This window comes from Dendrobates tinctorius, unplaced genomic scaffold (assembly GCF_039654945.1).
Source record: "Dendrobates tinctorius isolate UK_male_01 unplaced genomic scaffold, ASM3965494v1 ptg000070l, whole genome shotgun sequence".
Lineage (NCBI taxonomy): Eukaryota > Metazoa > Chordata > Amphibia > Anura > Dendrobatidae > Dendrobates > Dendrobates tinctorius.
In genome coordinates, this window is record NW_027361738.1 from 70,925,001 (window position 1) to 70,945,941 (window position 20,941).

General features: G+C 44.6%; 1 protein-coding gene across 2 annotated transcripts in view; it reads right to left on the reverse strand.

Annotated features, from left to right (window-relative positions):
• Positions 1–20,941, reverse strand: part of MALRD1 (MAM and LDL receptor class A domain containing 1) — a 586,417-nt gene that overhangs the window by 486,057 nt on the left and 79,419 nt on the right. For both annotated transcript variants that reach the window (XR_012233447.1, XM_073581848.1), the window contains exon 7: positions 8,095–8,255. Coding sequence is in view for 1 of the 2 variants with exons in the window: in XM_073581848.1 (XP_073437949.1) it covers positions 8,095–8,255 (161 nt within the window). In the remaining variant the exon portion in view is untranslated. The remainder of the gene's footprint in view (positions 1–8,094; positions 8,256–20,941) is intronic.

The window sequence follows — 20,941 nt, forward strand, 5'->3', positions numbered from 1 at the left end:
ATGTCCACCGCCACAAACCGGCAGTCTGCATCCGCAATGGCCATTAGTACTGTGGAAAAGTACTTCTTGTAGTTGTAGTACTCAGAGCCACTTCTTGCAGGTTTTGTGATGCGGATGTGCTTCCCGTCCACCGCTCCTGGGCAGTTCGGGAAATTGCAGACTGCCCAGAATTTCTCCGATATTTGAAGCCACTTTTCGGCAGTGGGCAATGGCAGAAACTCCGGACACAGAACATCCCACAGAGCCCTGCAGGTGTCGGCAACAATCCCGGATAAAGTTGAGATTCCCAGCCGGTACTGGAAGTGCAGGGATGAAAGACTCTCTCCAGTTGCCAGGAACCTGCAAAACATAAAAAGAAAAAATAATTATATTTCTGTCTTGGGTATTACTAAAAACACTGAAAATAAAAAGTACATGGCCTAACTATTTTGCATGTTTTTTTAATACAACATAGCAAAAAAACATTTTATAAAGGCTTGGGATTAGTACATGACAGAAGAAAAACCATTATGCAAAAAAGCAATTTCCCAAAAATAATGTTAAAATTCAATAGCCAAAAAAAAACCGAATTTTGCCAAAAAAAAAAAAAAAATGGAAAAAGCCAAAAAAATTATGGAAACATAACAACATACATACCGTAAGGTGACAAGGAGCCTTTCTTCGGGAGGAATGGCACGCCGGAGCTGAGTGTCCCGTCTCCGGATGTTTCCTTCAACCATACCCAGCAAGTCAAGGAAGCTTTCCTGGGACATCCGGGTATAGTCAGCAAATTTCTCCGGGTTTTCCTGGAGCTCGCTGTACAGCGTGTGATATGCTCCACGGCTTGCCCGGAGTTCGATAATTGGATGCCTCCAAAACCGACGCCGCTGCCGTCTCTGCTGTCTCTCCCTCTCCCTTTCTTGCTGGCAACAAAAGGCATACGCCTGAGACAGCGCGATGTCAAGATCCAACTTGAAGCGGAAATTATCCAGACGCAGGTCCATCTTGACACCGGAAACAGCAGCAAAATCTGATGAATTCAGCAGTACAGGGTCTATAAAACATTCCATTGACACACGCCCACTGGTGACCCATTGGTGTTCAAGGATTTTTCTATTGTGAAATGTCACACCTAAAAACGCATGCGCATAAAAAACGCAAACGCATGCAAAAACGCATGTAAAACGCAAGTAACGCTGCGTTTTTTTGACGCATCAGCGTGCGCATGACGTAAAAAAAACGCGCGTTTGTTTTGCGTTTTTCTTTGCGTATTTTATGCGCCCGAAGCGCTGCGCAAAAAAACGCTAATGTGAAACTAGCCTAAGCACGGTGTGCTTTTCTATTTCTGGCTGTCCATTGTCAATGAATGGAGTGGAGGCATGAATGCAATACCACTAATCCTGTCTCATTGGTCATTTCAGTGCCTCATCCTTGGAATCAGGTGGGGTCCCAACTGTCAGTCTCCCAAAAACAAGCAACTTGTCACCTATCCTGAGAAACCAGAGGAAAGAGAGCCAAGGCACGGTTGGATGGATAGATAAAAGGACAATAAAATTTTATATATACAGTATAAAATGCCTTTATTAACAAGTACATGGGTCAGTGGTGGCACAGGAGGCACACTCAAACAGTAAAAATAAAATATGTATGAAAATAGGAAGGTAAAACCACACAGCCGCAGATATTGAAGACAGATCTATTGTACCTCTGAACGTATCACAAAAGTGCAATGTGCCAGCAGCATAAGTGTGGCACCCCTGAGGCTCAGTCGCCACAGAGGTACTGCACCTTCTCCTAAGGTTTAGTGCCCCACCGCCTAGGTAAGTTGGGAACTCCTTTTCACACTCCACACCTGCATCCCACACACAGGATAGTTCAGCACTGATCACATTGCGGCTCATGCTTAGAGGGTAGCAGAGCACCTCTGGTGATTCCTTGCTTCGTAACACGAGATGTGCTGGGAGGTGGGTGGAGTGGAGATCCATATAAAAGAGTGGGAAGGTTTAGAATGGCAGGTCAGTCTGACAGGAGGTCAGGCGAGAGGAGTTCAGTTCTGAAGTTAGTTTTGAGTTCAGTTTGAGTTCAGTTTAGAAAGAGTGCTGCAGCTGCCTCAGTGATCTGAGCCAGCTGGCACAGGAAAGAGAAGAGACGGAGAAAGACGTAGAACTGCAACCTAAGCTTCCATAAGAGAGAGAAGGAACAGTGCGGAATGAAAGAGTAGGAGAACAGAGAGGAGTTGTGGGTTGGAAGAGGAACCCTGCCTATAGGTTCTCAGCGCAAGGCCGGGGCCCGGTCCCCGAGGTTGTATGGACGCTTATAGTTCTGCAGCAGACACCGGTGGAGTAGTTGGCTGTAAATGCACTACTCCCATCTAAGACTTGGGACACAACAGCAACACGGATAGAGAGCCGGGATCCAGGAGGTCAATTGATCGGGCTACAGCTGTCTGTCATACAAGTAAGGTTCTAGGAACATCTAACAGGAGGAACTTCAGAGTAACCACGGTACTGGAGTTCTTCACACTAAAAGGCGCAATAGAGGAGTCGTTCAGGAAAGGTACATGTTGGCAGAGTGTTGGAGAGGGGAATCCTGACTTGCCCGGGAGGTTGATTGAGTCTCTACCCTGGATGACACGGCACGGAGGCAGGCACCAGTGGGTACCACGAACTGTGAGTAAAGCTTTGAAACTGCAAGCCCTGGTGTCCTCCATTCATTCGCCGCTAACACCTTAAGCACCGCTACATCTGGGTACCAGCATCTATACCATTCTGCACCTCTCCTCATCCATTGCACCTACACTGCCCTGGGACTACAGCTCCACCTGTGGGGAGCTACACCATCTTTGCTGCACCACACCATCAGTCTCAGTGGATCTGCATGCAGCGTTGGCTCAACATGTTACTTGCCAAACACCACGGGTGGCGTCACGAACTATCCATATAAACTATACTATTAACATCACCGCCATTGATATTGGGCGCCCAGGGCCACGGACCGGGTCACTGCTGCTGTGACACATCCCCCTGACACCGGCCCGGTACCGAGTACCCCGCTGCCCTGGGTGTGAGGGCGACCCATAACAAAATGCACATATGACCAGGAGTGAACAATTGGACACTGCTGCGACGATGACAGTACAGGGAAGCATAAAATGATACACAAGGTGTACAGCCACAGGAACTATAGTATGAACATCTAGGTGAAAACTAATCAAGATGTTTAAGGGATAGATAGTGCAGTCAAATCAAGGTTGTAAACACATCTGGACGTTAGTGGGTCGCCCTCCCAGGGCTGTGGAATACTCGGTACTGGGCCGGTCTCTCAGAGGGGATTGTCACAGCAGCGGTGACCCGGTCCGTGGCCCTGGGCGCCCATGTAAAAGGGGTATGAGTTGGGAATAAAGTTTATAAGTGATTCGTGATGGCACCTGTGGTGTTCGGCAATGAAGGTGTTAAGCCGACGCTGCAGACAGATCCTCTGGGACAGATGGTATAGTGCAGCAGAGATGTTGTAGCCCTCCACAGGCAGGGCTGTTGGTCCCAGGGCAGTGTAGATAGGTGTTGAGGAAGAGGGTGCAGTGTTTGGCACAGAGATGTAGCAGTGCTGAGGATGTTGCAGGAAGGAGACAAGGACACAACAGGGTGCAGTTTCTGTACCTTTACTTGGCAAACGCAGTCCAGGGTCCTGATTACAGATGGCACAGGAGCAGGCTAGCCTGGAAGCAACTCAGGAATCTCTTTATCAGATGGGTTGTGTAGTCTCCTTCCTAGCGCTGGCTTGAGGTACATGCAGTACAGTGTTACACTGAAGTTCCTCCTTCTTATCTTCACTTAGAACTACCTCGTATGGCAGACAGCTGTAGCCCTCTATCTCTCTTGGTTCACCCGTCGCTGTTGTGCCTCCGAGTCGTAGTTGGGAATAGAGCATTAACAGCTTCCTATTCCTCTGGTGTCTGTTGCAGGACCTTCAGTATCCATACAACCATGAAGACCAGGCTCCAGATCATGCGCTCTCACTGGGAGGGAGCTCTCTTTCCTCAGCTCAACCTCCAGCTTCTCTCCACACGTCTACACATGTTGCCCTCCTCACACTAACTGACTATTTCCCCTCCTGGCCCTCAGAGCGCGCTCCTCCCCCAATCCTGGTTCAGAGCTCCCTCTGCTGGCCTGGAGTGGGAACTGTGTTGCATGAAAATGATTAACTGCTAGAGAGACCCTTCATTGCTTCCAAGCATGACATCACCCTCCCTGGAGGAAGGCAATGGCATTGTGGCGACCATACTCCTGGGGGCGCCACATTAGCAAGAGTAAATGTCCTAAGGGTAATTTGCCATGATAGCCTCTTATCAGTAGGTAGCCTGTGGTGGAAGCCATGACATTCTCATGGGTGTGCAGTGAAGCACATGTGTGGGAAAGGGTTCATACCGGGAATCTGCTGTGTGAAGAGACCGTGGCACCAAACCCCAGGTTGGAATTGAGTTTTATCTGTTCATGTTGCCTGCCTGTATACCAGTCATAACTGCCAGTGCCTGCCGGCACCTTCCTGCCTTTATATGAGCCGTGCATGCCTGCACCTGCTTGCCTGTATATCAGACATGCCCACCAACATCTGCCTGCCTGTATATGAGCCATGCCCACCAACATCTGCCATACCAATGTAGGTAACAGCAGGTATGTAGGATACAGTGACGAGACGCGAGACTGAGTTGAACTTTGGCTAGAGAACTTTTATGAATTTAAGCCGCTAGGGCTATGCTAAGCAACCAAAAACAATAACAGGTATTGTCCTCGCAGGGACTCTGCACAAACAAACACTTTAAAAGTGAACACGACTAATCCGGCAAAGGCCGGTTACCATAGGGCCGCGATATGGCCGACTACTGGTCCTTATTTCTTATAGTGTCACTTATCCGTCCTGACGTCCCTCGGCGTCTCCGATGAGGCTGCGCTGGCATCACAGCCGCTGGGCCCAGCTGCTGAGGATCTGTCGTAGTCTTTGGGCGCCCAGCGCCCAGGAGGAGATGGGGCACAACAGGCCCTGAGGAAGTCCTTTGATGAGGTGACCCCCTGTAGAAACAGCGGGGTTCTGATCGTAAGCGAGTTCAATGAGACTCCAGTCTCCACGTAGGGTTGTGTCACAGTTACCAGGAGTGGCGGTTGGTAGGCCACATGCACGGCCTGGGCCTAGGCGAAGGAGTAGGCCCCAACTGCCGACTGCAGCGGGGTGACGTCCACTGTGGCCGATGATGAAGAGGCCGCAGCCGCAGGCTGAAGTTGGGCGGCAGCGGGGAGGCCGCAGCCACGGGCTGGAGTGAAGCGGCAGCAGCTGCGAGGGGTGGCAGACCAGCCGCAACAGGCTGAAGCACAGCGGTAACAGCTGCGGACGACCCCACGCAGGAAGTGACCCCGGATCAGAGTAAAGCGACAGTCTCTTGTTGATAGGTTTGGCGCTTACTCTCTGCAGGCCACTGTAAGTCTCTCCTCTGCCGATGGTCTCCTTTCTGGTCACCGTCTGTCACTCTGCCTCTCTCAAACTCCCAGTCTCTTGCTTCGTGTCTGCCGTTCCGCCAACTGACTCCCCTGCGCGCTCCCTGTCCCTTTTATACTTGCCCCTCCCCTTGCTGTCCTTTCACTCTCAGCAGTCCACTCTCCTCCTTCGTTCCCCGGGTACTGTTTCCTTAGGAACCTAGATGGCGGTCCCCTTGGTTCCGGCCCGGACACTCTGCGGGGGGCCATCCTCCCTACACCTCTATTCCTGCCGTGCCCATGATCACCTACCGTTCCTGTATACCAGCCGAACCTGTCAGTGCCTGCATACCTCCTTGAGGTTCAGCTGACGTGTGTCTGAGGTCTGCCCTGGAGTAGCACCTGGATTCAAACAGGAGCCACGTCTAACCCCACCATCAGGGGGTCTAGCAAAGAGTTGGGTGTTCACTTAGCCACGACCCTCCAGTATCTCCTTTGTACACGGCACAGTGGGTCCATGAACCACCTGGGCCACCTGCGGGCCTAACAGCAGTGATCGCGTTATGATTAAAAACAGGACTGCAATGATAGATAACATTTACATGCAGAAACCACAGCATCCACCATTCATGATAGGTTATATCACAGCTCACCTCCCCCTCCTTGCACTGTGACCTCTGCACTATCGCAGAAGTTATTTAACCTCTTCAGAGTATTGTTTCATATGAAGCAATTCTGTGGTAAAGTACATTTTTGAATGTTATTACCAGAAGCTTAGGGAACATAAATACTCCTATAACCATGTACAGAATAAAGAATAAAAACATCAATAATCAAAAAATAAAAACCGATTAAGGCTATGTGCCCACGGTGCGTGTTAAAACGCACACCAAAAACCGGACTCCTTCCCAGAAATCGCGCGTTTTTTTCCGCGTGATTTCACCGCGATTTTACCGCGATTATGATCGCAATTTTGCCACGATTTTCGTGTGCGATATTCAAGCACTTTCCAAGCGATTTGAAGCATCGCTTGGAAAGTGATTGACAGGTTGGTCACACTCGTCAAACATAGTGTTTGACAAGTGTGACCAGGTTTTTACTATTGAGGCCGCCTATGCGGCATCAATAGTAAAAGATAGGATGTTAAAATGCTAAAAAAAATAAAAAAATCGGGGTATATTTACCTCCCGGCGTCCCGCGCTGCATTCCCGGGCCTCAGCGTTCCCAGTAATGCCTTGCGAGACCTGTGATGACGTAGTCTCGCGTTGCTATAGCAATCTCGCGAGACCGCTAGAGTCACGCGAGACTACGTCATCACTGGACCGTGCCGCAAGGCATTACTGGGAACGCTGAGGCCGGGAATGCAGCCGGGACGCCGGAAGGTAAATATACCCCGATTTTTTATTTTTTATTCTTTTTTTTACAGGGGTATGGTACCCAGGGCCTGGAGGACAGTCTCCTCTCCTCCACACCTTGGGTACCAACCGCACATGAGACGCTTAACTTCCCGCATGGTGGGCATAGCCACATGCGGGAAGTAAGCGATTCTCATGCATTCCTATGGGTGCGGAATCGCGGCAATTCTTTGCGATTCTGCACAAAAGAATGAGCATGCTGCGATTTTTTCCGCGATGCGATTCCGCAGTGGAAAAAAGCGCAGCATTAGCACAGCATGTGCGGAATGCCATAGGAATGCATGGGGGACGTTCTGTACACGATTTTTAAACGTTTTCGCTGCGTTTTCACACCGAAAATCGCGGCAAAAACGCTTAAAAATCGCTATGTGGGCACACAGCCTAAGGCTACTGTATTTGCACACAGGGTTCATCAAGACGATTTTGGAGCAGAAACTCTCCAAATATGAGTGTCCGTTCAGTTTCTGCTCCAAACACTCAGAAAAAAGACTCTGTGTGCCTAATAAAAATAATATTTTTCACTATCTGGGCTCAGTTAATAAAAAATTTACAAGTCAAACACTGGACTGCTTGGTGGAGTTTTGATAGAATCCCTGTTTTCTCTGTTGTAGATGTAGCAGTGATCAGAATGCTGAGCTGTGTATAACTCCGCCCACACCTTTGATTGGTAGCTTCCTTGTGTACACTGTCGGTAAGCTACCAATCAGTGCTGGGGGCAGGAGTTACACAGATCAGCCAGACTGCCTAGCATGTAAGACCTAGTCCTCTAGTGATAATCTCCTGCTGATTAAACACTTATTGTATTGAAACCACAGCACAAAAGCCCAATAAATGACACATCACTGGAATCAGGGTCTATGCCACTACATTATGCTGCTCTGAGATTAAATGGCAAAAATCTGCTGACATATCCCCTTTAAGTATCCTGCTTCTATATGTTTATAATTTATTTGCACCTAAAGATTGATATTTTTAAGTTTGAAATTGCACACGAAGCCCAAAGTTTTCATCATGTTAAAACAATTGCATTAATCGAACGTTTCAGATTGTTCTTGTGCTCAGAGACTTGGTATCAATTTTTTGACAAAAGTTTTAAAGCAAATGAATGCTGTTGGCAAAGAAACCACTTAATATTTCTATCATTTGAAATGTTATAATGCTATTTCCCTGCTATGACAGTAAATTCCGGCTGAGTAGAAGCGCCTAGGAGTGCACGGCACGTAATGGAATCTTACCTCATCCGAGTAGAGCAGAAGTCTCAGACTGTTGTCTTTCACAATCATGTAATGGAAGTTAAAGCGACAGATCTTGCCTTTGCTTCTGTGAATCTGTGAGCTTTTTAAATACGCCCTTTTCTGCATATTGCTGGGGTTCCCATCAACAAACAGAAAATGTCCTGCGGTGATAAACAAAGCAGTTAGATGTCAGGAATTGAAAAACATGAAGCCCTGGACGGCCTGCTGCTATAGACCGCAGGCAAATGTTGTTTCATCTCTTCTCATTCAGATTCCTTTGTAAATGTCTAATACATTTATTCCAAGACCTAAAAATGTAGAATTATATGATCTCCCAATAGAAACCCCTAAATATCAGCTGAAGCCGGGGGCTGAATTATCGCCATTACTGACTGCTGTGGATCCTAGAAGTTAGGAGGACCCACCACCACTGTTATGTGCCTTGAAAATGTGACACCCAATCTTGGCATGGGGGCAAAGCTTGCCTGGCTTAGTTTTGCACCAGAAGAAACAAAGTTGTGAGATACTGTAGTTTTGCATGGATGATCTCCCAACGGAGACCCCTAAATATCAGCTAAACCAGAGGTCTGTATTATGTCCATTACTGACATCTGTGGATCCTAGAAGTTAGTAGGACCCACCACCGTTCTGTGCCTTGCAAATGTGACACCCAGTCTCGGAATGGGGGCAAAGTTTGCCTGGCTTAGTTCTGCACCAGAAGAAACAAAGTTGTAAGATACAGTAGTTTTAGATGGATGAGAATAACACATGCCCCCTATTCCGTCACTATTTTGGAGTCATTGTCCTGCTGCAAAATAAATTTGAAGCCAATCAGACACAAGGTGGATAAGTATCTGCGTGCATTTCTCAGCAATGAGGATTCCAAGAAATTGGCAACATTGAGGACAGTAGACGCAGTGGTCGGCCAAGAAAAATTAGTGCAGCAGATGAAAGACACATCAGGCTTATTTCTCTTTGAAATCTGTTCTGTCCCCACATAAGGCTAATGGAGGTGTAGTTGATTGGGGCTGGGAGAGATTCCTACCTTCCGTTTCCTCAATGCAGGGCAGACAGGACCATGTTGTTGCTCAGCGTCCAGAGAGATGATGCACACCAGGAATTGTACAGTCCAGACTTGTTTAATTGGAAATCTGGACATACAGCGTATGATTGGTAATACAATAAGTTCTCCAGAAATGCAGAGTGTTAACAACAAGGTGTGAGCAATGAAGTGTGGTCAAAAGACTGATGCCTTTCACAGCTCGGTACAAGCATGTCTCTCCCAGGAGAAAGTGAAACTTACAATGGCTGGAAGAAGGAAGAAGAGAGCTGAACTTTGAACCGGAATTGGAAGGCATGCATGAGGATTAATTAGCTGCAGGCTGCCATACAGAAAAAAGGCCAGCAGGTGGCAGCAGAGCAAATGCAAGACAATTATACAAACGATGGAAATAATAATCTATAGAAAACATAAAAGCATAACTTAGACGGAACAGCACAAAATCTGAAGATGTCCAGCAGTGCCATCAGCTCAGAAATGGCAGCAACCAGCAGGATCCATCAATTCTCCTCTACTGTTTGGAGAAGTCTGACCTGAAGTGGTCATCAAAAAATTGCTTGCGAAAACCATATCTTTGACGTGGAAACAAGGTCATGTAATTCAACTATGAGTAAAAGTATAGGAACTGAGATGCAGAAAAATGGCAGCAGATGTCAAAATGTAAAATATGCTATTGTAACAGATGAAAGTTTGTTTGCGAAGGGCTGGAGAGCGGTATAATAATTGGTGTCTTCAAGTTTGAGGTTTCATTTCAGAATATAGAGATGGGGATTTGGCGATAATTAATGGTGCCCTCAATGCTGCACAATATGGGCAGATACTTATCCACCATGTAATCCCATCAGGGAGGCGTCTGAAATGTATTCTGCAGCAGAACAACTACCTCAACCACAAAGTCAATGTCCGTGGCACTATTAGCGTAACCGAGCAGTTCAGTGCACCTTTCCACTTACTTATTTTGCATCGTCTTGTCCGCCTCATCCTTGACTGACAGTTCTGTGTTTACAGGAGACAGAAGAATGAGGTCGATAGATGAAAACCAGGAAGACGGAAAGGTGCAGTAAACTGCTGGTCCATAGCATTGGTGCACCCAGTGACTGTGCTTGGTTTGGCCAGTCATTTTCTGCTGGCAGACTGCCTTTAAACACTCGTTTCTGGGTTCCACTTTAGATTACATCTGATTTATGGTACCAATGACGAGTTTATTTTCAGGGGCTCTCCTCACATGCATGGACAATAAAAAAGGGCAGAATATCATTGATCATTCAGTATCACTCGGTTTATTTTGTAACACATACAGTATATTGTTTTAATTTTGTATATTGATTTTGGCTACACAAACAAATTCTCAATTAAAGGGACTCTATCATCTTAAAAATGGCATTGGATCTGCAGGCAGGATATTATGGAGCAGGAGGAGATGATCAGATTGAAAGACATTTTGGGAAAAGTTTCAGCATAACTTGTATTTTGTTCATTGAAATCCCTGCTGTTTGTATGCAGATGAGTCCAGTGGGCAGTCCTATCCAGTGATTGGCAGTCCTTCCTGTATGACTATATATGGAGATTGCTGTCAGTCACTCAGTAGTACCGCCCACTGGACTCCTATGTACACAAACACAAGAGATTTAAATTAATAAAATACAAGTTATAATGAAACTTTTCTAACAAGTCTATATATCATTCTGCTCAGCTCCTCCTGCTCTATACTGTGCTGTCCACAGATCGGACTGCTAGTATGATGTGACAGGTTCCCTTTAAGTTCTGGAAGTTGTACTGACCGAATGTCGGTCAGTATATAAAGTAAATGCACCATAACGTTATTTTCCTTGTAACCATTTACAATGAAAAAAAAAGTGTTTTATGAGATTGACTCACTTTATATCTAAGCAGAAATGGAGAATTTGTGTCTCCTTCAGTTCTCATTCCTGAAGCTATAACTCTCCCTTTATCTGGAGGTGCAGGTTTTATCGCCGCTCTTTATTCAGTCTTGCCTGGCAATCATGGCTGTTTTCATAGGGATACTTTTTTTTATTTTACTTTTAAAGAATAAAAATCATCCTGACAGTTTCCATTCACCCAGCTCCTCCGTGCGCTATCTCCGGCCGCAGACCGCTGGCTGGTCCTGTGTTCCAATCTGTCAGCCGCCCAGTCTTTTCCCATCCACAGCGCATGACTTAGCGGGACTCAATCGTAACCTGTGACCTTTTCTAACAAGACCCGCTGAAAGATCATTTGACACTTTCTACTTTTGTGCCGAAATTTCCCATTACAGCTCCAACATCTGTCTCTTCCAAGATGTTCAGAGCCTCAGCCAGTATTGGCTTCTGATACCGGGAACAGAAAATAGGAGCGTGACTTATGCAGCTGTCAGTCCCTTCAGCTCTCCGGGAAACCCAGCGCCGTGGCGGAGCTCACACGGATTCGCGCAGTTAACCGGATATTTAACCATTTTTTATGGTTTGATGGTCTGTCTGCGGGGATGTCAAATTAGCAATAACTATGAGATATAGATTCTCTCTGGGGATCAGATTTATGATTTAATGCTTGGGATAGTTAGACATTGAAATAAGAACTAATACCATATAATGCATATACGGTCCCTTATGTGTGATATCGAAGCAGTAGACGTGACCAGACTCTTTGCACCATAGTTGTCTACTCTATGAATGATATCATAGGCCTTTAATCAATGTATGAGCAGGCTTGGACTGGCCAACAGAAGAACAGGGGAATCCTCTGGTGGGCCGCCACCCTCTTATATGAGCAGTACTTGGCACTACATACTTGTATCAATATGTACAAACAAAGGCAACATCTTATTCATATAACAATCTGCCCAGTTCATTGTTATAAAAATTTGTGATTGAGGATAATGTCACATTTGCATGTAACTGAAAAGTGGGGCCCTGGAGTTGGATACAGGTGGGCCCTTGGTACCTTAATCTGACACTGTGTATGAGTATCTAGGAAGCATGGAAGTGCATGTAGTGAGCTATAGTTGAATTATGGTGCCCATATTAAAGGTGTTGTCCGGCACTTTAAGATTGATGGCCAATCCTTAGGATAGGTCATCAATGTCTGATTAGTGGTGGTGCGACGCTCTGCTGCACTCCCGCCGTTCAGCTGTTCCCAGTGTCAGCGGTAGATGGAACTACTCAGTTCCAGAGCTGCAGAGCACAGCTCTGTTGACGGAATAATGGTCGCGGCCGGGTACTGCACATGCTCCTCCTATTGATTTGAATAAGGGACGGATCTGCAGTACCCGGCCACGACCAGCTGAGCATGCTCGTAGTATTAGGGTATGTGTAATATTCCTAGTGTTGGCCCATAAGATGCTAAACTATAAAATATATTGTTCCCCTATAAATTAATATTGTCTGTCATTTTTTTCTATTAGTTCTGATGTTTTCTAGATTCTAAACTTTATCACTTAGATTTAATCCTCCAAAGAATTGCTAAGATTTTTTCATAACTTAAAACAAAAGCACATGTTCTGCCGCAAGATTACATTTCTTATTAAAATCTATATGATTTCCACATGTTCACTTTTGTCTGCCTAAAGATTACTAGTAATATGTACATTATTAATGCAGTTATATTATAGTTATATGGAAGAAAACTGCATGTTAGACAGATGCACCCCTGTTCAGTTAGTACAATGATAGCAGCCTAAGTTTGTTTGGCTCTCTTTTCACTGCATTGTGTGTTGCATTGCTCAGTCTCTGTGGTGTTGCCTGCTGCTGATGTGGCAGCACTCTGTAATAATGCCTGCTACTGTTGTAAGAGCACCCTGTAATCATTGCCTTTACCTATGTAATAACATCCTGTATTATTGCTGTGTTATTATCTGCCAGTACTGATGTATTGTACTGTCTGTATCTTTATAGTTTTTACCCGATCTCATCCACAATTGTGTCCACCAATCTCCTCCATTATACCATCCGTTATCATCTACCATTGTTGTTCACGTCATCTTAATTAATATAGACTTAAGCACCCATACAGTCGTTTTACTGAGAGTGGACGAAGGGTTTAGCCGTATGCTGGAATCTACACAGCGTCATACGTGGAAGAAGGCAGAACATAGTGGATGTCCAGCTGTAGTGAAACTCCAACTTTCAGCATCATTTTTAAAGTTTTTACTAAGTGAGTGTGGCTCATAAGATTCACTGGGGTGTGTCTTTAGGCTGCTTTGTGCTATTACCTTGTGATCCACGCCCCTTTGTAAAGACCATAAAAATTAACACCAAATAAAAAGGCCCATATCTCTGTAACAATATGGTGCATTTAAAGAATACAAAAAAACAGAATACTCAGGAGAGTGGTGAGAATAAAATAATACAAACGCATGCCAGTTTTGACCCTGTAAAAGGCGACTTTTAAAAATATGCCTGTTCAGGATCTACTGATATTACTGAGAATAGCCATCAAGGAATCTAAGTGATCCAAACATCTCTTAAGGAAATATTCAAAGTGTCTCTCCCCCGGACACTGACAAGTGGCTATATGTTTGTCATCTATAGACCACCTGACATAATGCCTTCCATTTATCTCCATTACCTCCTGATGCATCCCAGATGCCTGCTGCCAGTGCCTACCACTGTGCTCCTTGTAACATTGTGGATGCCATCTTGGATGCAAAAGAACTCCGGTCTCAGCAGAAGAGGCAGTGGCAGGCAAAAGGAGGACAACAGGTAGGGTGACTATACATAACAAATATGTACTGGTAGCTGCTTTTTGGAGCCAGGGTGGAGAATCACTTTAAGGCCGGGATCACACTCTGAATGCAATGCGAGAAACTCGCGCATCAATACCTGGCACTGCCGCCGGCACTCGGGACCGGAGTGTGTGGCTTCATGTATTTCTATGAACTCTGGTCCCGAGTGCCAGCGGTAGTGATGAGTTTGCTGCACGAGTTTCTCGCATTGCACATGCAAGTCTGACCCCAGTCTAAAAGTTAGAAACAGTGCAGATTTCATTCCTGAACGTTGAGCACTGTTCTTTAACCCCTTCCCACCCCATATTACATACTATAACTTCATAGAACAGGTAAATTTTTATATAGCAGGCTCAGGAGCTGAGTCTGCTCTATACAAGGCAGATGCCAGCCTCTAACAGCAGCAAGGGGAACCAAGCTCCATAGACTGCTGATATTGTCACTCTCCACTACACACATCCATCAGCCTCTCCGCAATATGATTGCGGGAAACCCATGGGTTTTCAAGACGGTGCCGCTGTGAAGACCAGCCTGTAGCTAGCATCCATAGGAGATCGTGATTTTTGCTGTGCGATCGGACCATCGCAGATTCAAGTCCCCTAATAAGCCAAAAAAAATAAAGGAAAAAATAAAAAAAAGTTTTTAAAATGTTTTATTTTTTTACTTTCCCCAATAAAAATAAATAAATAAAAAATCAAAAGCATTAAAATGAAAATTATCCACATTCTTATTGGATTAAGCTTAAGCACACAAAGAGTTTTCTTGAGGCTGTCAAAAATTCTGTGTGCTTTTAGTTGAAGCCGCTTCAGGAGTTTTTGGAGTTTTCTTTTCCTAAAGCAATTTCGAAGAGTTTTTGCAGTGTTTTTTTTGGACAGTTTTCTAGCATTCTGATTGGACAGTGCCTCATAAGGAGTGGATTCCATCAAGAGATACTTCACAGAAGTGACATGTACTCTTTTTTTGTAGCACTAATTGTTCTCCCAAACCTGAAGTGCAAAACAAAAAACTGGTCAAAAGACTGAACTTATGAACAGCAAAGTGGTTTTACACTAGAAATAAAGATTGTTTTAAGGAATTTTTAAGTGATTTTTCAGGCTGTTTTTTAACGCAGACCTGCTGAAAAAAAACACTCAAAAACTCTCTGTGCATATAGCCTAACAACCGGAGAGCCTCAATTTGAAGACCATTGATCATAAGTAAGTGGGTCGATGTCTCAATGGTTTCAGTAGGAAGATCTATCAACATCGATCATAGATAAAAATACTGATCATTTGATCGATGGAGGATCAGGCAACTAGATGTGAGCGAAAAAATTTGCTAGATTCTAGTCTAGCAGACACATCAAAATATTCCGTGGACGCCGAACTGGAGAACTGCAAATTGCATCCAATTTGCCGCAATTGCCAGTGCGTCTTCTGATTTGTAGGTGCAGCGTCATCATTATGGCACCAGGGATGCTGGAGGAACAGGTATCTCAATGGGTTCCTGACCTGGCCACTAGGTCAGCATTCTGCCAATTGATTGGAATAGAACATTAAAGGGGTTGGCCACTACTTGGACAACCCCTTATCATTTCCCACACTTGGTCCTGATCAAATGAAAAAGCCTATACTCACCTCCCGTGCCGGCGTCATTCCTGCTGTGTTGGCACTCACGGTCCCGGAGTTCTTGTTGTTGGGACATGCAAGTCTGGTGCCCAATCAGGGATGGCATCACTGTCCCCGCTTTCCTGTGGAATGAACATGAAGAGGAAGTCCGAGCTGCAGCTGATCTCTGACTTCCTCTTCATGTTCAAATCGTACAATGGTGGAGACAGTGATACAAGCGCTAATTGGGGCATCATGAGTCACAACATCTGCACGACAGCCCCATTTCCACGAGCGCCAACACAGCCAGAATGGTGCTGGCACGGGAACTGAATATAAGCTTTGCAGGGAGAAGATAACTGGGGATGGTGCCAGACTAGCCCTGCCTCTCTGTATGGTCCCTGCCAAAACTTCAGAGAAAAACGTACCTGACTGCAATCATCCAGGCTCTTATTCATGCTCCCTGTGGTTTGGGCAGTATGAATGGACTGATAGGCTCCCTATGAAGGGAATCTGTTCGCAGGTCATTACTATGTAATCTAACAGGTAAGGACTGAGACCCTGATTCCAGCGACGTGTCACTTAGTTTAATGGGTGCATCAGCTGTGACACAAACACAGTTTTCTCTGCTGCAGATCTAACAGAGCTCAGTTGCTGAGCTGCGTATAACCCTGCCCACAAAAACCTACCAATCAGTGTTGGAGGTGTGGTTGGACTACTCTGCACATGTCAATTAGTCCTGTAGTGTTAATATCCTGCTGATAAAATGTTGCTTATTATGAAAGCGCAAAACAAAGTCCAGTAAGTGACACATCGCTTGAAACAGGGTCTCATCTCCTACATCATGCTGTCTCAGATTACATAGCAAAAAATCCTGGTAACAGATTCCCTTTAAATCATTGCTCTACAAGAGAAATAAAGCAATTTTTTGACAATACAGTAAAACAGGGTTAAATCTCAATATTTCGGCTTTTGTCTGCTGTGCTATCATACTCAGCAGGAAAAATGGTTTCAGGAGTAGCTGAAAAGCATTATCTTATGGCCGTCTCCGCAGCAGATAAGCTTTAAAGGCACGATGATTAACATTTTGGAAATGTTATTGGCCTGATTATGCATCAAATTGCTTATTTTTTCCAATCCATTCAGGCCTGTGCGCACTTTCAAAGATCATTTAGCCCCTTTTAATTTACAATTCATTTTTCTTCCTGACTACGTCCCTACCGCAGCATTTGCCAACGATCTATCAATGGTTTGGCTTTCCAGACTTCTTGATGCATATGCAACAGAAATTAGTAATGTAAAGTGACTAAGGCTGGTTTCACATTTGCGTTTTTTAGCGCTGGGAAAAAACGCATATGTGCGCATGCGTTTTTTCCCCTATATTTAACATGGGTGCGCATACCTGCGCGCTTGTAAGCGCATGTATGCGATTTTCATGCGCTGCGTTTTTTTGGGGTGTGCGTTTGTATTTTCCAGACGCAGCATGTTGCATTTTTTGGCCCTGCAAAAAAGCGCATGCGCACATATGCGCACGTTTTGCGCTAAAAATAGCCATTATAGCCTATGGATGCGCATATGTGCGCACTGGCATGCTCATGTATGCGTTTTTTTGCATATGCGTTTTTTTTTTTAACCATGGAATTTAGGGGTTTGGGTTAAAGTTAGGGTTAGTTAAGGGGGCTTAGGGTTAGGGTTAGGGTCAGGGTCAGGGTTAGGGTTGGGGTTTGGGTCAGGGTTAGGGTTAAGTATGGTTTGGTTAAGGGTTAGGGTCAGGGTTAGGGTCAGGATTAGGGTTAAGTATGGTTTGGTTAAGGGTTAGGGTCAGGGTTAGGGTTAGGGTCAGGGTTAGGGTTAGGGTCAGGGTTAGGGTTAGGGACAGGGTTAGGGTTAAGTATGGTTTTGTTAAGGGTTAGGGTCAGGGTTAGGGTCAGGATTAGGGTTAAGTATGGTTTGGTTAAGGGTTAGGGTCAGGGTTAGGGTTAGGGTTAGGGTCAGGGTTAGGGTTAGGGTTAGGGTCAGGGTTAGGGTTAGGGTCAGGGTTAGGGTTAGGGTTAGGGTCAGGGTTAGGGTTAGTTAGGGTTTGGGTTAGGGTTAAGTATGATTTGGTTAAGGGTTAGGGTCAGGGTTAGGGTTAGGGTCAGGGTTAGGGTTAAGGTTAGGGTCAGGGTTAGGGTTAGTAAAGTCATGGTTTGGGTTAGTGTGAGGGGCCACCTAATGTTGGAAAAAAACGCAAACGCGGTAAAAACGCACTAAAAACGCATACAAACGCATAAAAACGCTGCGTTTTTTTCATGCATGCTCATAAAAATGCTTGAAAAAAACGCAGCAGTTGTATGCTTTTGTATGCGTTTTTTCAATGCGTTTTTTTGCGGGAAAAACGCGCTGCAAAAAAAAGCAAGTGTGAAACTAGCCTAAACAGTGGTATAGATTAGGGGGCTGATCGGAATGCATGTCATTACCATTCTTCGTTTTTCTGCCGTATGTAGCTGAGCCGAGCGCGCGCTCTCTTATGGTTCGAACACTATAAATAATTCTGTATTTAAATTCCTCATAAATATGATAATTGGCGCATACTAATATTGCTCTCGGAAGGTACTCCGATGCCTCGCTTCAGTCTCAGGTTAAGGTTTGCCTGTCGTCATTGTGAATTTCTGAGTGATTTGTATTTCTAAAATAAATGTGAACATTTTTTTTCAAGACAGTAAAGTATAGGGGCTATGAACATGTCATGTCTTTTGAAGTCTTTCTTGAGAGGATAATGACTAAGGTTATACTGTAATGTAGCAGCATAATAGAATACAAAACAGAATTGAGATTACCGTACGTTTTTGTTTTCTTGATACAGCGCCACCCTTGGCTAAAGCCTTTGTCTGGTGCTGCAGTTTAGTCACATTTAACAATGAACTATTTACTAAATATGTGCAGATTAGTGAAGTTCAGAAGTAGATCCAGAGATTTACTCTAACTGCTATGTGTCAGAAACACCGCACTGAACTTGCTTACTGAGCCAGTGCGTGTGTCCTGAGTAAAGCGAACTGTGCTCAAAGATACCCGTGGAGCGGGCAGCAGTCGAGTAGATGCGTACTTCAGAGCCGCAGGACCTGAAGCATGTGACTGCTAGGGGCGTGGCCTAAACTCCAGAGAGCTAGGAGCTGCAAGAGAACTCCTAGCAGGGTAACTGCGAGACAAAGTTACCAAGGGGCATAGACAGTGAGAATAGTCAGGACGTAGCCAATGAGTCACACACAGAGATAGCTGCAAGGTACAAGAGGGGCGAGCAGAGAGTAGTAAGATCACAGGCAATGAGTCATACACAGAGAGGGTAGCGCAGTACAGAATCAACAGGCAAACTCACAACGGGAAACAGAACCGGGTCAGGACCATATAAACAAGCTATAGCAACAAACAGGCACACGGGGGTCAGCACACTAGGCCAAAGGAAAAAGTATAACTGGCAGGGATTGAAGCTTCCCAGGGGTATAAGAAGCTCTCCCAGAACCAGAAAGAGGCCACAATCATTAACCCCAGGTGTGCAGGTCAAAACCTGCACTGAGCTCCAGACATTAACCCCTGACGTGCAGCTCAAAAACCTGCACTGGAATCATGACACTATGTATAGGTTTGGGTAGTTACAGTATCTTTTATACAGGTAACAAGTTCAAGCAGGTGCAATTAATACAGGTAATGAGTGCAGAGTAGGAGGGCTTCTTAGAGAAAAACTAACAGGTCTGTGAGAGCCAGAATTCTGGCTGGTTGGTCGGTGATGAAATACCTATTTCAGGCAATAAAATGCAATTTAATTATGTAAAAATTATACAATGTGATTTTTTGTTTTTTAACTATAGATTCTGTCTCTCACAGTTGAAGCGTACCAACGATAAAAATTACAGAGCTCTCCATTCTTTTTAGGTGGGAAAACTTGAAAAATCGTCAGTATAGCAAATACTTTTTTCCCCCACTGTATATCAACTTATGCTCTGGCTCATTTTTTTGGTTTTGCTGTAGTTTATTGTACTTTGTTCAAAAAGGGATGTGACTCCCTCTTTTTGAGCTACGTATTTTATCTATAAAGCTTCCCATGGGCAGGTGTCTGAACAGTCGGGCATGGATCCTACTGTGCCCCCAACTATATTAAGGTTGGCTAACACAAGTTGAGGTTTTAATACTAGAGACAGGATGGGATCGTCTCGATTGAAACCTTGTCACAGTGGGATGACTTTTATCCTTTTTTAATCAAAATTGATGTATTGACCCCTCTTCCCAGTATATAAAATTAGTCTTTTATCCAAGTGGACGTGATCCTCAAGAAGACTACCATAAAGAAGATTTGAGGGTCACGCCCACTTGGCTAAAAAAGGGCCATATCTCAGGAATGGAGAGTAGAAGGAGCTCTTCTACACAACCTTTCCTTATCTGTTATTATGGACTAAAGGATCATTAGACAATAAATTAAAACTTTCAAAAATTTTGATGTGAGTTCGGTCTGATCTTTATAGGCTGGCAGAATGGAGAAAGCGAGTAAACTTTTTTCTCTTCACCACCTCCGAGAAAAACTGATGCTGCTCTGATTAGAGACTGATCAGAGTAATCAGACCGGTTTTCTCTGATGGAAAGAAAAATGGTCTTGTGCACCTGCCCTAAGGCTACTTTCTCACGATCAGCCTTTGGTTCGACTTTGACGTTGCAGAATTTCTTCCACATTTCCACATTTATTATTTAAATTAATTTTTATTCATTGCGTGTTTGTGTGCATTATGTATCAAATATTTTTATCACGTTTTTGATGTTGCATTCTTGTCTCTTTTTGGTATGTCATGCTTTAAATAAAGCTGCTTTGGTTTTGATACTTCCTTTTTTTCTGTTTTATTGATAGACCTAGGGGCACATTACATATGTTTTTTATGCGCTTCTACTGCGGAGATGCACTAAAAACACATGTGCGGGTTTTACCTGCAGAATTTTCCCACATCATGCAAGTCTATGGGGAAATTCCGCACAGAAAACTCATCGTCCCCGCAAGAGATATTGACATGCTGCGGATTTGAAAGGTCAGTTTATGCGGAGTAAAATAAAACCACAGAGGACACGAGCTTTCTATAAATCCCATCAACTTTCCTAGAAATGGAAGACGTTTACGCAGCAAAAACATACAGCGCCAAAAACGCACCGAAATCTCATTATGGGAACGTAGCCTTACTGGAAACAATTGGCCATTTTCTTTAATTTTGTAACATTTCTTTATATTATAAAGTTTTTGTCACCTTTCTGCTTATTTTTTTTGCTAAAAAACTGAAAAATAAGAGGTGGAAAATGGGCCAGGATAAACGTACATAATTGCTCATTTTATTTACTCCGTGCCGTCAGTAGAATTTCGAGTAGCTGCAAATGATGAAATTGTTTCTCTTAGTTCAGGTGATTTTCCTGCATTTACAAAAGATCCTTTCAGACCCATCTGTTCACGGTGTACCGCATAACGAGCAT